Source organism: Gobio gobio (assembly GCF_949357685.1).
Source record: "Gobio gobio genome assembly, chromosome: 17".
Taxonomy (NCBI): Eukaryota; Metazoa; Chordata; class Actinopteri; order Cypriniformes; family Gobionidae; genus Gobio; species Gobio gobio.
Genome location: NC_137110.1, coordinates 4,468,998 through 4,482,642, shown reverse-complemented (window position 1 = coordinate 4,482,642; position 13,645 = coordinate 4,468,998). Strand labels below are relative to the sequence as shown.

Genomic DNA, 13,645 nt, shown 5'->3' with positions numbered 1-13,645 from the left:
TTTTGTCGAGAGTCCAGAACTCGTTCACTGAAAAATTTGCGCTGTTTGATTTACAGCTCCAGTGATCGTAAAGGGAGAGTTCTTTAATTGCTTTATAAATAATTTAATCACAGTTTAAAAAACAGATTATTTTCATCCTAATAGAGAAACAATGTGAAGTTGAGCGTTTAGTCACTGGTTTGATTTACTGACACACAAAGAACATCTGACTGTACATGAATCATTACATATCAGAAATCTCTGGTCTCAGATCAGGCATTAGAATGAACATGATAACTCACATGTTGTGGCATTACTGTCAAGTCCATATCATAATAGTCTGTTTGCAAAGTCTGCGCTGAAATTGCTCATCTGAGACATTCACATTGATGAGAATAAATAAGCTCATTCCTAGCATTAGGATCCTTTGGAAGGTGATGTTATTTTTAGTCCAGTGATCATGTATCGCTCTTCTCTCCTCATCATCTCACTAACACACCAGTGGGCGGAGCCAAAGTTGCGATGGTGAAGTAGGCGTCGATCATCTTCTATGATTGACTCATTCCACAATGAGTCGTTCTCTGGGCTTGGTTTCAATAAAAGCTGTTTTTGGACTAACAAGGACGTTTTCAGTTCTGAAACTCACAGGATATTCTTATAGTATGATGACCTCTTGTATGTCAATAGCTCAAGGAAATGTTATTTCTCAGTTCATGACCCCTTTAAGATGCTTTTGTCATGATGTAGTATGCTTTTGAAATCTGGAAGTGTGTCAAGGTACAGCATTATAGCAAGGCACCTCCTTCAGGTGATGTTTTGATGCTTGCAGAAACCTCTGAATGTGGCTCTGGATGAAGCGCTCAGAGATCCTGAGCTGGTGGAGATGACAGACTTTGGCAAGACACAAAGACACCTGTCTCTTCACCTGGCCTTCCAGGCCCTGCATAGATTCACTCAGAAACACAGCCGGACACCCCATCCTAGATCCCAGGTCAGTCATACCGTGGCACCTTTATGCTGAAAATGTGTTTTAAGGTACACATTGACAATAGTCACTTTGTAGAAAATTGATACTGTTTACAATACATTGCACAAAATATTTAAAAACATATGCTTTAAGAAGGGTAATATTACTGTTCTATTGTGGAAAAACAGACCCTTTGATTAATTATTGGCGTTTCAAAGTTCAACAATTTAATAGAAAAAAACTATTTATTGTATATTTATTTTTTATATGCATGTGCAAATACTTGACAATTTGATTACACTTATATAAATGCAATGCAACAAGAAATCTAAAAATGTGTACTTTGTGATTTGATTATTTGATTAAAGGGTTAGTTCACCCAAAATTAAATTCTGTCATTAATGACTTACCCTCATGTCGTTCGACACCCGTCAGACCTCCGTTCATCTTCAGACACAAATTAAGATATTTTAGTGTAAATCTGATGGCTCTGAAAGGCCTCCATTGGCTCAATGCACGGTTCACTATCAAGACCCTTAAAAGGCACTAAAGACGTCGTCCATCTCACTACAGTGGTTCTAAAATAACTTTATGAATTGGCGAGAATAGTTTTTGTGCGCAAAAAAACCCTAAATAACGACTTGCATAGTGATGACGATTTCAAAACAAGGCATCATGAAGCTTCGTTATGAATCAGTGAGTCGAATCATGATTCGGATCGCGTGTCAAACCGCCAAACTGCTGAAATTTGGCGATTCAAACCGCTGAATCGACTCACTGATTCATAACGCTTTGAAGCTTCATGATGCCGTGTTTTGAAGTCGTCATCACTATATAAGTCGTTATTTAGGGTTTTTTTGCGCACAAAAACTATTCTCACCGATTCATAAAGTTATTGACAGAATTTTCATTTTTGGGTGAACTAACCCTTTAAGGACAATTTACATCATTGTGAAATATTGACCAAAACGATTATTTTTTTTTTACTCCTGAAAATGGGTCAGGAATTGTATTTTGAAATAATAATTAAATGCATTGATCTGCATCATCACATTATTCACAGACAGGGTGTAGATTAAGTCAGAATTAAGTCTTTTAGTGCAATTAGGACATTTAAGTAGCTTTTATAAATGTACCTTAGAAAAAGAACATTACTGGTGTTCATCTTGAGACCAAACAACGGCACTGATATATTTTAAGATATGTCAGTGCAAGTTGCTTTTAGTTAAAACAGCTCAAACATTCATTTTAGTCTGGGACTAGATTTAAGCCAAGAAACCGGGGGTAAATGTAATAGTTCAGTAGCCAGACTATAGTTCATCTGTGTTTTGTTGCTCTCTGTAGGCGGATGCTGAAGTGCTGGTTACTATCACAAAAGAGCTTTGCACAGATGCAAAGTTTGATGAGCTTGATGAAGATGCTGTAAGGGATTTATCTCTGGTTGCCAGCGGTGACCTGGCGCCTGTCAATGCCTTCATTGGAGGGCTGGCTGCTCAGGAGGTGGTGAAGGTGAGGTTGATCATTTAACTCTTTCCCTGCAATTAATAGAATTTTCCTGCAATCCATGTTTTACAGTTATAAGGTAGGGGATGCTATTATGCATCTTCTGAAAGAGTACAGAATCTGTACTATCAAAACACAGGTGAAGAAGAAGCAGAAATAAGTGATAAAAGCATTGCACATGTTGTAGTCTTTGACAAAACATGATTTTCTCATCTTTTTGTTTCAAGTCTTGATAAAAAAAGAATGCATGAAGCTAGAATATTTTTTATTTTTATATTTAAAAGCAGAGGCTCTGTTCTTTTGAAATATTGCATGTTCAGATATTCATACAACAAAATATTCTGGGGGCCATGAAAGTTTTGTTGAAATTATCAAAAATGCTGACAGTGACTTGGAACTAGGGCTGCACGATTAATCGCAATTAACCCGAAATCGCACTTAAACCGATTTGGCTTTGTGTGATTATGAAATCTCAAATGCTGTGATTTTTATTTTTCACTTGTTAGTGAAGCACGGCTCTGTGATCAGTAGTAAATGCTGCTCCATCTGAAATTACTGCAAGTTTGAGTTGCTTATAACGTGCATTTGAAAAATCAACAGAGCACGGCTCGCAAAATCGCCCGCCCGACGTACCGGGGCTAATGTGTTTTCCAGTCGGGCTACCAAAATGTATCACCGCACTGCCCGACGGGCTATCTTAAAGCAGCACTAGGTAACTTTTCAACCTTTTATAATATATTTTCAAACCTCTTGTGATGATACATCGACTTACAATAGGTTGAATGACACGTCTGCCATAGCCTGACGGAGTCTGTATCGTTTTTAATCGTACTTTTAAACTTCGGGTTTCGGGTAGTAACCCGAGAAAAAAAAGAACTACAAAATTCGACTGCTTTATGGCATATACGTCACTTCCACCACCACCCCCACTTCCTTAAATTCGGACGTGCGAGCCAAACTATCATTTGTTTGACGAATGTTATAGTCATGGCCGAAGCAGCACAGAAAAATAAGAAAGCAAAGGTTTTGTCGGAGGAAAGCAAAAAGAGGAAACGAGAAAGTGATGGGATTAAAGGCAGGACGAGGATCAACATTGGGCCAGCGTTTGCTCGTTGGCGTGAGCTGAAGGAGGAGGGGCTACATTCTTGCAAGTAAATACGTTAGACGTATAAAATCATATTTTAGGATACCTAACATGTCTGTGATATTGGTTTATTTGTCTTTCCTCAAGCTATAATGCAAATCGATTTTTCAAATTTGCAGATTCATCTATTGTAGCTTGATATTATAATATTGACGATATATGGTTATTACCTACCACTCAAACATTGAATTGAAGTATCATATAGATTCTGTAAAACGGGAACCAATAGACTAGGCTACTATAATGACGCTGGCTTGTAAACGTGAGCATCGCGATCATTTGGCGTTTGAAAAAAATAAAACCCATGAAATTATATTCAAATGACATGCTGAAACATATGCCACTGTACCTGGGATGAAGACGTTTCACACGCGACGCAAGCAGAACACGCATGTGAACTCCGGCAGTGTTCAGGGCTATCATGGTTGTCATGTCAACAAATGCACGTGCGATGCATCCACTGATGTAGGATGACAAGAGTTTACGACCGTAGTAGAGGACAATACTGTTTCTCAACTGTAGGGGGACCCCGAGAGCAAAAACGACCTAGTGCTGCTTTAAATAGTGAAATAAAACTTGTTTCTTGATGTGCATTGTTCACTCTCTTGACTTGTTATTTGAAGGAACAATACGATCACGGAAGTTTTGATCAGGCTGATTTGACCGCAGTGAAGTTTAGCTGATCGGATTCACACTGCACTGAATCCGTTGTTCTTTTTACATTGGCAGCGTTTTTCACATGCAGCTGAACTGCTGCGCTTGTGTAGCTACTATACAGGCAAGTGTCGTTCATTCTGTCACCCTTTCCGCTTTTCTCCTCCGACCCCCGTCTGTCTCATGCTTTGATTTATGATGGGCAGCATATATCTGCTGAGAATACGACCGTGTTCCCCTCTGTCCCAAACACATATGCATATGACATGCTGTATATAGGTAGTTTACATGATACAAGTAACCTTATAGTTAAGAGATGCCTCTAGTTTAAATAATTTAAACGCCTCTGCGTGCGGTGTACATGCTCTAATCTGTTAACATGGGCGCCGGAAAAAAATAAGCGTTGCTAGCGCGTATGTGTGTTTGTGTTTGTGTGCGTGATGCGCGGTTCGATGTGCGATGTCCACCGATCGGGCTGGCCAAGTACTAAAAAATAAATTACATTCAAATTAATTGTGATTAGAGAGAAATCATTATTGTGTTTGTTTGATAAAGACACAACTCTCATTTCATGGTAACATGCAATGAACGTGCATTACTTTTTTACTTACACTTTCAACTCTTCAGGAAAAACCAATCAAGGAAAACATAGCCTACGTCTACAGCACCTCCTAGTGGTCATTATATAAAGAGTTATTCAAAAAAAAATTAATATTATATTTGATATACTGTTCAATTAAATATTAATTGGGTAACACTTTACAATAAGGTACATTAGTAAACTACATAAGTTAATATGAACTTACAATGAACTGCACTTATAAAGCATTTATTTATCTTTGTTAATATTCATTTCAACATTTACTAATGCATTATTAAAATCTTGCTGACATTAGTTAATGCACTGTGAACTAACATGAACAAACCATGAACAGCTGGATTTTTATGAACTAACGTTAACAAAGATTAACTAATGCTGAACAGAGGTGTTGTTCAATGGCTAGTTCATATTTCGTGCCCTTTATTGCAATTTGATGATTTTTGTAAAATCACATCTGTTTTTGTTTTTCAAACTCCGAGAGGTTTCAGTTTAATATGTTGCAGGCTCATTTATTGATAAATAATAATTGATCATAAATAATATAATAATATTGTGCTTGTTTTTGAAGCTGTGGTTGTGTCTCACGAGAGTTGGCAACACTGATCACAGAGCCGTGCTTCACTGACAAGCTGCGCATAAAATAATCGCAACCTTTGCCAAATTGCATGCGGTTTCATTTCGATTAATCGTGCAGCCCTACTGCCAATTTGTTTTAAAAACGCTGGCTGGGAAAGAGTTTGATACTTTGCACCAGGGTCGCCAGTTGATGGACACATAATTTGAGCTTGTGAACATGGTCTATATGTAAGCTAATTTTTTTTAATGGCTACATGTGTATGAAATCTTTCAGGCGTGCAGTGGTAAATTCACTCCTCTCAGGCAGTGGCTGTATTTCGATGCCCTGGAATGCCTGCCTCTAGAGGAGGATGGAGTTGTCCTTACTGAAGACGCCTGTGCTCCTGTAAGCAACAAGCAAGCTCATTCACATTATACAAAAGTCTCATTTCTGATTGTTTTTGAATCAAGTTATCCTCTGTATTGTAGAGAGACAGCCGATATGATGGGCAGATTGCGGTGTTTGGATCTGCTTTTCAAGACCAGCTGAAGAAACAGAACTATTTTCTGGTGAGTGTGTTTCCCCTGCTTCACCAGCAGAGGAGGTCATTAGCCCTTTTTTGTGTTTCAGGAAACCCTGCTGGATGACTGTCAGTAACCAGTGATCTGTTATGGGGAGCAGTGAGCAGATCAGTGAGTCAGTGGTGTAGAATGCACAGGAAATATTTTGTGATATTTCCTGTTGAGCACTCAGGATATAGGTCAGAGTTTCCTGTGTGAATCAACCTAATATTCCAGATTTTAGGGGAGAATTTTTAGTGTATTACTTTGGTGACTCCGCGAGAATGTCAAGTCAACTTTATTTATATAGCGCTTTTAACCATGCTGATTGTTTCAAAGCAGCTTCACAGTGTTAAACAGGAAAATAATGCAACAGAATTTGATTCAGCCGTATAGCCGTTCTGGAGAAAGCGGTGATCAGCTCATTTCAATTATCATACAGTGACAATGTGGGCATTAGATCAGTAATTTAGTTTATATGGTTAATTTAGTTTAATAATTAGATTTATTTGGATATTAAGTGTGCCCAACTGAGCAAGCCAAGCCAGAGGCGACAGCCATGTTGCTAAAACCTGTATTTCTTAATTTTAGCATGCAGTTTTATGCTAATAAAGTAGACATTTTTTACTTTTAGCATACGCTACTGTTCAAAAGCTTTTTCTTTTCTTTTATTCAGCAAGGAAGGATGTATTAAATTAATCAAAAGGGACAAAGACATTTATATATTATATTACAAAGGATTTTTATTTCAAATGAATGCTGTTCTTTCAAACTTTCTATACATCAAAGAATCCTGAAAATATGATCACAACCCTTTTAACATTGTTCGTTGATGATATTAATAAATTATTTCTTGACCAGCTAATCCTCATATTATAATGATTTCTGAAGGAACATGTGACACTGAAGGCTGGAGTAATGATGATGAAACTTCAGCTTTGATCTTATTTTACCAATCTTCAAAATTGCCTCTGAGATTATTAATCAATTTTATTAATCAAATGTGTGTGTGTGTGTGTGTGTGATCAGGTTGGAGCTGGAGCAATTGGTTGTGAGCTGCTGAAGAACTTTGCTCTGATTGGTCTGGGTGCAGGAGAGGGTGGAAAAATTACGGTCACTGACATGGACTCCATTGAGCGATCAAATCTCAATCGACAGTTTCTGTTCCGCTCTCAGGACATCGGGGTAAGAGGAGTTGCCACAGAATAGCTACACCATTGATTTGGTTTTAGCACAAAATAGGTTCGTCTCTGAAATCTGACGAGCCTTAACTGTTGTAAAATCACCATAATGCATTTACATTTACTCTTGATCTTTCTCAGAGGCTGAAGTCCGAGGTGGCGGCGGAGGCTGTTAAAGAGATGAACCCTTACATGAACATCATCGCTCACCAGAACCGTGTGTGTGCAGAGACGGAGAAGGTCTACACACATTCGTTCTACGGTCACCTTGATGGCGTAGCAGCTGCGCTGGATAATGTGGATGCACGTGAGTGCTGACTTTGCTAGGTCATATGACACACCAACAGTGTTTATCAGCCAGAAGTTTGTGTTGCCTTATGCCCAGTGTTAATTTCGTTGACGAATAATTTTCATCATAATTTGTCAACAACCTTTTTTCACTGATGAAAACGAGACGATAACTAAATAAAAACTAGTGTTGGATGACAAAAACTATGACGAAAACCTATTGTCATTTTCGTCAACAAATAAAAACGTGACGAAAATGTTAGGGAGGGTCGATTAGGGAAGAGATCCAGTGAGAATTGATGTCCTGTGTAACAGATGCGCACATTTGATTTGAACATGCGGATCTAACCGCTGGAAAACACACGGCCTACAGGCTCACACACCCCCAATCCAGCGCTCCAGAGCGGCTCAATCTATCAATAACACACATTTATGCCAGGCAATTGTTTATGAACTAATGCTGATGAATAATGACAATGTTTACTTTACGATGTTTATATAGTAATATGTTTTAGACGGTTTTAACAACGAATATTTTATCTCCTGAACTTGAATGAGCTCCTGCAACTGCAATACTAAGGTGCTGACATTTAAAAATAAGAGTCCTGGTGTATTTCGAGCTTGTTTATCATTAAAAGTCACGCATTATATATTCGTTTTTGCTTACACAATAAACTGTATTTAATTTCATTCCCATTTAATTCATAGTCAGGAGGAAAGACCAGTATTTGACACGTATTCAGTAAAGTATCAGGGTTATAATAGTTCACTAAAACCATAAAAAAAAACTTAATTACTTGAAATTAAATAAATGTTAACTGACATAAAAAAAAAAAAACTTATTTGAAGCTTTAGCTTAAACTGATATGGCCTACTAACTAAAACAGAAATACAAAGTTATAAAAACGATATAGATGTTTTAAAAAAAACGGGAAAAAAAACAAAGTGAATTGAGCTCTGTTTTGTGTATTTTTAATGTCAAAAACAAAATGATGTCAAAATGTCAGTTCAAGTGACAGTCGGTTATGTAATGCTTAAATGCTTAATGTATTACAATTTAACTAAACTAAACTAACTAAACTAGACTAAAACTACTGTAGATTTAGTCGACTAAAACTAGACTAAAACTAAAAACAATTCAGGTGACTAAAATATGACTAAACCTAAATGGCATTTTAGTCAAAAGACTAAAGCGAAATAAAAATTTGCTGTCAAAATTAAAACTGCTTATGCCTCACCCAAAAGTTAAATTGTAGCTACATCTCTAGCATTTACTTTCCCTGTCCATTAGGAGTCTATCTCGACCAGTGCTGTGTGCGAAACAAGAAGCCCATGCTGGAGGGAGGAACTCTGGGTAGTAAAGGCCACACTTTGGTGGTAGTACCACATCTGACTGAATCGTATGGAACCTCCACATCTGGAGGACAGAAAGCCATTCCCATCTGCACACTCAAGAACTTCCCGCACCGTATAGAGCACACGCTACAGGTTAGAAGCCATTTGTAATGATACAATTACAGGTTGTTGTATTTACACAATACACATTTTGCCATCACAAACACATCTTTTGGGTTCATTTTTAGGAGTTAAACTGTCCTGTGTTACTCCAAACATTGATTAAAAAACATTCTGAAAATAATTCCAACGCTATTGTTCCTCCTTGTCATATCATTATACTTGTGGTGTGGACCTGAATGTTTATTAAAGCCCTTTTAATAATCAAATTACTAAGCAACCATTGAATGGAATTACAAAAAATAAAGCTTAGAAATGTTAATGCCATCTAACCGTCTTGATCAACTTTTAACGAGTGCTGAGTAGTCCCTCTAAACCGGAGTGTACCGTCCACGGGCGCCACCTAGCAATGAAAAATTAATAATTATATTTTTCAAAGCTACTGCCTTGATCAACATAAAATAGGTGTTGTTTGAAAGCTTAGAGTCTGAAGTTTACAATGCATTTTGCCAATTCGATAAAAGGAACACGCCACTTTTTTTGAAAATAGGCTCATTTTTCCAACTCCAACAGTCAAACAGTTGAGTTTTACCATTTTCGAATACATTCAGCCGATCTCCGGGTCTGGCGGTAGCACTTTTAGCATAGCTTAGCATAGATCATTGAATCTGATTAGACCGTTAGCATCTCGCTCAAAAAATTGACTAAAGAGTTTTGATAATTTTCCTATTTAAAACTTACATCGTGTGCTAAGACCGACGGAAAATGAAAAGTTGCGATTTTTCTAGACCGATATGGCGAGGAACTATACTCTCATTCCTGCGTATCAATCAAGAGCTGTGAGCCGTCCCATGAGTGCAGCGGCGCAATGATATTACACAGCGCCTGAAAATAGGCTAACTTCTGTCAATATAACCAACGTGACAACCTGCTTACACAGAGAGCGCTGGGGACTATTTTCAGGAAAAATATCTAAACACTTTGGTCATTTGAGCGAGATGCTAACAGTCTAATCCGATTCAATGATCTATGCTAAGCTATGCTAAAAGTGCTACCGCTAGACCCGGAGATCGGCTGAATGGATTCAAAAACGGTAAAACTGTTTTAACTCTAGGGGAGTTAGAAAATGAGCCTATTTTCAAAAAAAGTGGCGTGTTCCTTTAAGAACCAGGGCTTCTGCGGCCATGGAAAACCTGGATATAAGAGGGAATTTTAAAATGGTGATTTCTAGATATGGAAAAGTCAAGTAAATTAATAAAAATCTTGTAAAAAAGGAATGAAAAGTTGGCACACCACAGCTCCAAAAATAGATCTACAGAACTACATTTCAATTATCTTCAATTAACTTCCGTCAACATAACCAAAGTGACAACCTGCTTACACAGAGAGAGCGCTGGGGACTATTTTCAGGTGCTACGTAATATCATTGCGCCGCTGCACAATGTTCCTCGATTATTACGCAGGAATGAGAGTATAGTTCCTAGCCATATCGGCCTAGAATATCACAACTTTTCATTTTCCGCCGGTCTTAGTACACGATGTAACTACAGAAGAGTCAAGTTTTAAATAGGAAAAATATTGAAAGTCCTTGGACATTTTTAAGCGAGATGTTAACAGTCTAATCAGATTCAATTAGCTATGCTAAGCTATGCTAAAAGTGCTACCGCCAGACCCGGAGATCGGCTAAATAGATTAAAAAACAGTAACTGTGTAAAACTAGGGGAGTTGGAAAATTTGCCTATTTTTTTAAAAAGTGCAGTGTTCCTTTAACACCTAAAGTAGTGCTGAGTTTTTTCCTGATACATAGAAAAAATGTTTTCATAAATTATGAAATACTTTTTTGAGTCAAAAGCGAGTCAAAAGCATCATACAGCTGCTCATGAAACATGCACAGATCGTATAAAATGGCACTGCATTATTTACAGCAGAGTCTCGCAATTAAAATTAGCCCAAAAATCAACAGAATCCATTGGGTTGATCACGAGATATTCCTCTTGGAGGAACAATTTGTAAAATGTCCATTAGGGGGCGTCAAGGGCTAAACAAAAAGGCTACCCTGGTTCCAAAAGCTGTAACTTTTGATTAATTTATGCCATCACCACATGTAGGGGAACCAAAAAATCCTCCTACCTTATTTCCTTCCTGAGTTATTGCACGTCAAATAAGAAAGATATGTAAAATCATAATAGAAAAATTATATATTTTTTTTATCAACAGTTTTCTCAGCATGAGAATGTCCAAATGTAATTTTATATTTTCTAAAAATGTAAAAATATCTCTCTCAAACAATACCTTTTGACTCTCCTTGCTATAGTTTTGGAGTTATGAGTCTTTACTTGTGTATGTCACACAGAAAAACAACTCTAAAAATGCCTTCATAATATATAAAATACATAAAATAAACAAATACAATTATAATATATCAAAGCCTTTTTTTAAATCAAAATATGCATGTCTGAAGATTTGCAAATACACAAAGTGACTATTTTAATGCTGTGTCTGAATCACAAATGATCTTTTATCATTTACAGTGGGCCAGAGACCAGTTTGAAGGGCTTTTCAAGCAAACGGCAGAGAATGTCAACCACTTTCTCAGGTAGAGATGCTTGCATTTTAACTAGTCAATACTCTAGAAGAGAAACGAGATCAGATGTGTGGAGGAAATGAGGCACAACTGTTATCAGCAGATGCAGATATTGTGTCAGGGATTCTGTTCAACATTGTACTCCTTAAATGTGACCCACTCCTCATGTCCTCAGCTATTCATTATTAGTGCAACCCTTGGCTGCCCCCTGGCTTCCTGCCACAAGTGTCCACTGTAGTCAGATCTCTTTTCCATCTGAAATGAAGTGAAGGATGTTTATAAAAAGGCGAGTGTGCAGGAAGTTGAGGTGCTTGTGCTGCTGGCAGATACCGCAAAGGGAAGGCAGCAGCACAACTGCCTCGATCTCAACTACTTCCTGTTGGCTGTCAGCAAACTGCAGCCCGTAAGGTGAAGTCAAGGAGGAACCCACCCAACTCAACAGCTTTCTTTAGTTAAAGACTGAATATATGTGTTGGGGAAGTGTTATTGTAGTATCATTAAAGGGATAATTTACTCACCCTCAAGTTGTTCCAAACCTGTATGAGCTTCTTTCTTCTGTTGAACACAAAAGAAGATATTTTGAAGAATGTTGGTAACCAAACAGTTGTGTGGCACCATTTTAAAGGCACAATATGTAAGATATTTGGATTAAAATATCAATGTTATCAAAAAATAGAACAATGTTATATGTGACCCTTAAATGAAGTCCCACGGGTATATTTGTGGCAATAGCCAACAATACTTTGTATGGGTCAAAATGATCGATTAAATCATTAATCATTAGGATATTAAGATCATGTTCCATGAAGATATTTTGTAAATGTGTTATTATTAGTAATATGCATTGCTAAGGACTTCATTCGGACAACTTTAAAGGAGATTTTTCTCAATATTTAGATTTTTTTGCACCCTCAGATTCCAGATTTTCAAATATCTCAGCCCAATATTGTCCTATCATAACATTATTGACCCTTATGACTGGTTTTGTGGTCCAAGGTCGCATATATTTTGTTGACTGGTGTACTTGCATTATCCCAAATGTTTCCATGAATGTTTAAATCCAGAGAAATAAGCAATTTTAACCAGGACACAGACCGTGGGTCGCCTATAAATGACATCACACCCGCGTTATCCTCGATTTCCGGTTTTATTTTGTAGAAAAAATGGAAATACCAAAGCCGCTTTAATATCTGATGTGTTATTAGACAGATGAGCAACTGTTTGGATCATTGATGGACAGAAACTAATGATTGTTCTCCAGCTCAACACAGTTAGTCTTATTGTTTAAATCTGGTGTTGTTGATTTACCGCACAGAGTGCCATGTTTTACCGCCTAATATGATCTCGCTCACTGCAGTGTGAACTAGTGTCTCATAGTAGCGCAGAGTAGCATTATAACGTCACTTTAACACACTCAAATGTGTGTAATATGATAAAACAGCGCTGCGTTCCCCCATATACACGCTCCACTGCTCTCTAGAAATGATTTCTGCCGGAGTCCCATCAGATTATTTTCCACCGGCTGTAGAGATGAAAGACAATAACTTCCATGATCCCGCAAGGCATCATCAAGCTACGCCTTTGTTTTATATAAGCGACCTCTAGTGGCGAAAATTACACATTGTGCCTTTAACTTTTTTTAGTATTTTGTTTCCATACTGTGAGCGGTAATCTTCAAAATATCTTAGAGATTCATGCAGGTTTGGAACAACATATGAGTGAGTAAATGATGACAATTTTTCATTTTTGGGCGAACTATACCTTTTAATATACTATTATAGTTTTGTTTGTTTTTTTCATATATATTTTTAATTACTTTTTACTGTTATATTTTCCATTTTCATTGTAGTCAATTTTGGGATTTTTGACCATTTTAGACAAGTTCTATATAATTTTTATTGATTTTAATTTTTTTTGTTATATTTTGAGTAACGAAATGTAGATGTAGATAATGAAATCACCCCTGTTTTTGGGGCCAGATACAGTTTTGCCTAAACAAAAAAGCTACTCCTACTGCATAGCTTACAGATAGCCCTTTTCTCCATCTCTGTCTGCAGTGACCCAACCTATGTAGATCGCACCGTGGCCCGTGGGGATGTGGAGGCTGTGGAAATGCTGGAGGGCGTCTATAGGTGTCTGAGCGACGAATGGCCTCAGAGCTGGGCCGACTGTA

At 37.5% G+C, this 13,645-nt stretch overlaps 1 protein-coding gene across 1 annotated transcript in view; it reads left to right on the top strand.

Moving 5' to 3' along the window:
• Window positions 1-13,645, top strand: part of uba7 (ubiquitin-like modifier activating enzyme 7) — an 85,628-nt gene that overhangs the window by 16,922 nt on the left and 55,061 nt on the right. Inside the window, exons 9-17 of the mRNA XM_079840950.1 lie at window positions 809-970; window positions 2,291-2,455; window positions 5,699-5,809; window positions 5,893-5,973; window positions 6,994-7,149; window positions 7,287-7,452; window positions 8,725-8,921; window positions 11,420-11,484; window positions 13,530-13,645. The exon at window positions 13,530-13,645 is cut by the window's right edge and continues 80 nt beyond it. Coding sequence (XP_079697076.1) covers window positions 809-970; window positions 2,291-2,455; window positions 5,699-5,809; window positions 5,893-5,973; window positions 6,994-7,149; window positions 7,287-7,452; window positions 8,725-8,921; window positions 11,420-11,484; window positions 13,530-13,645 — 1,219 coding nt within the window. The remainder of the gene's footprint in view (window positions 1-808; window positions 971-2,290; window positions 2,456-5,698; window positions 5,810-5,892; window positions 5,974-6,993; window positions 7,150-7,286; window positions 7,453-8,724; window positions 8,922-11,419; window positions 11,485-13,529) is intronic.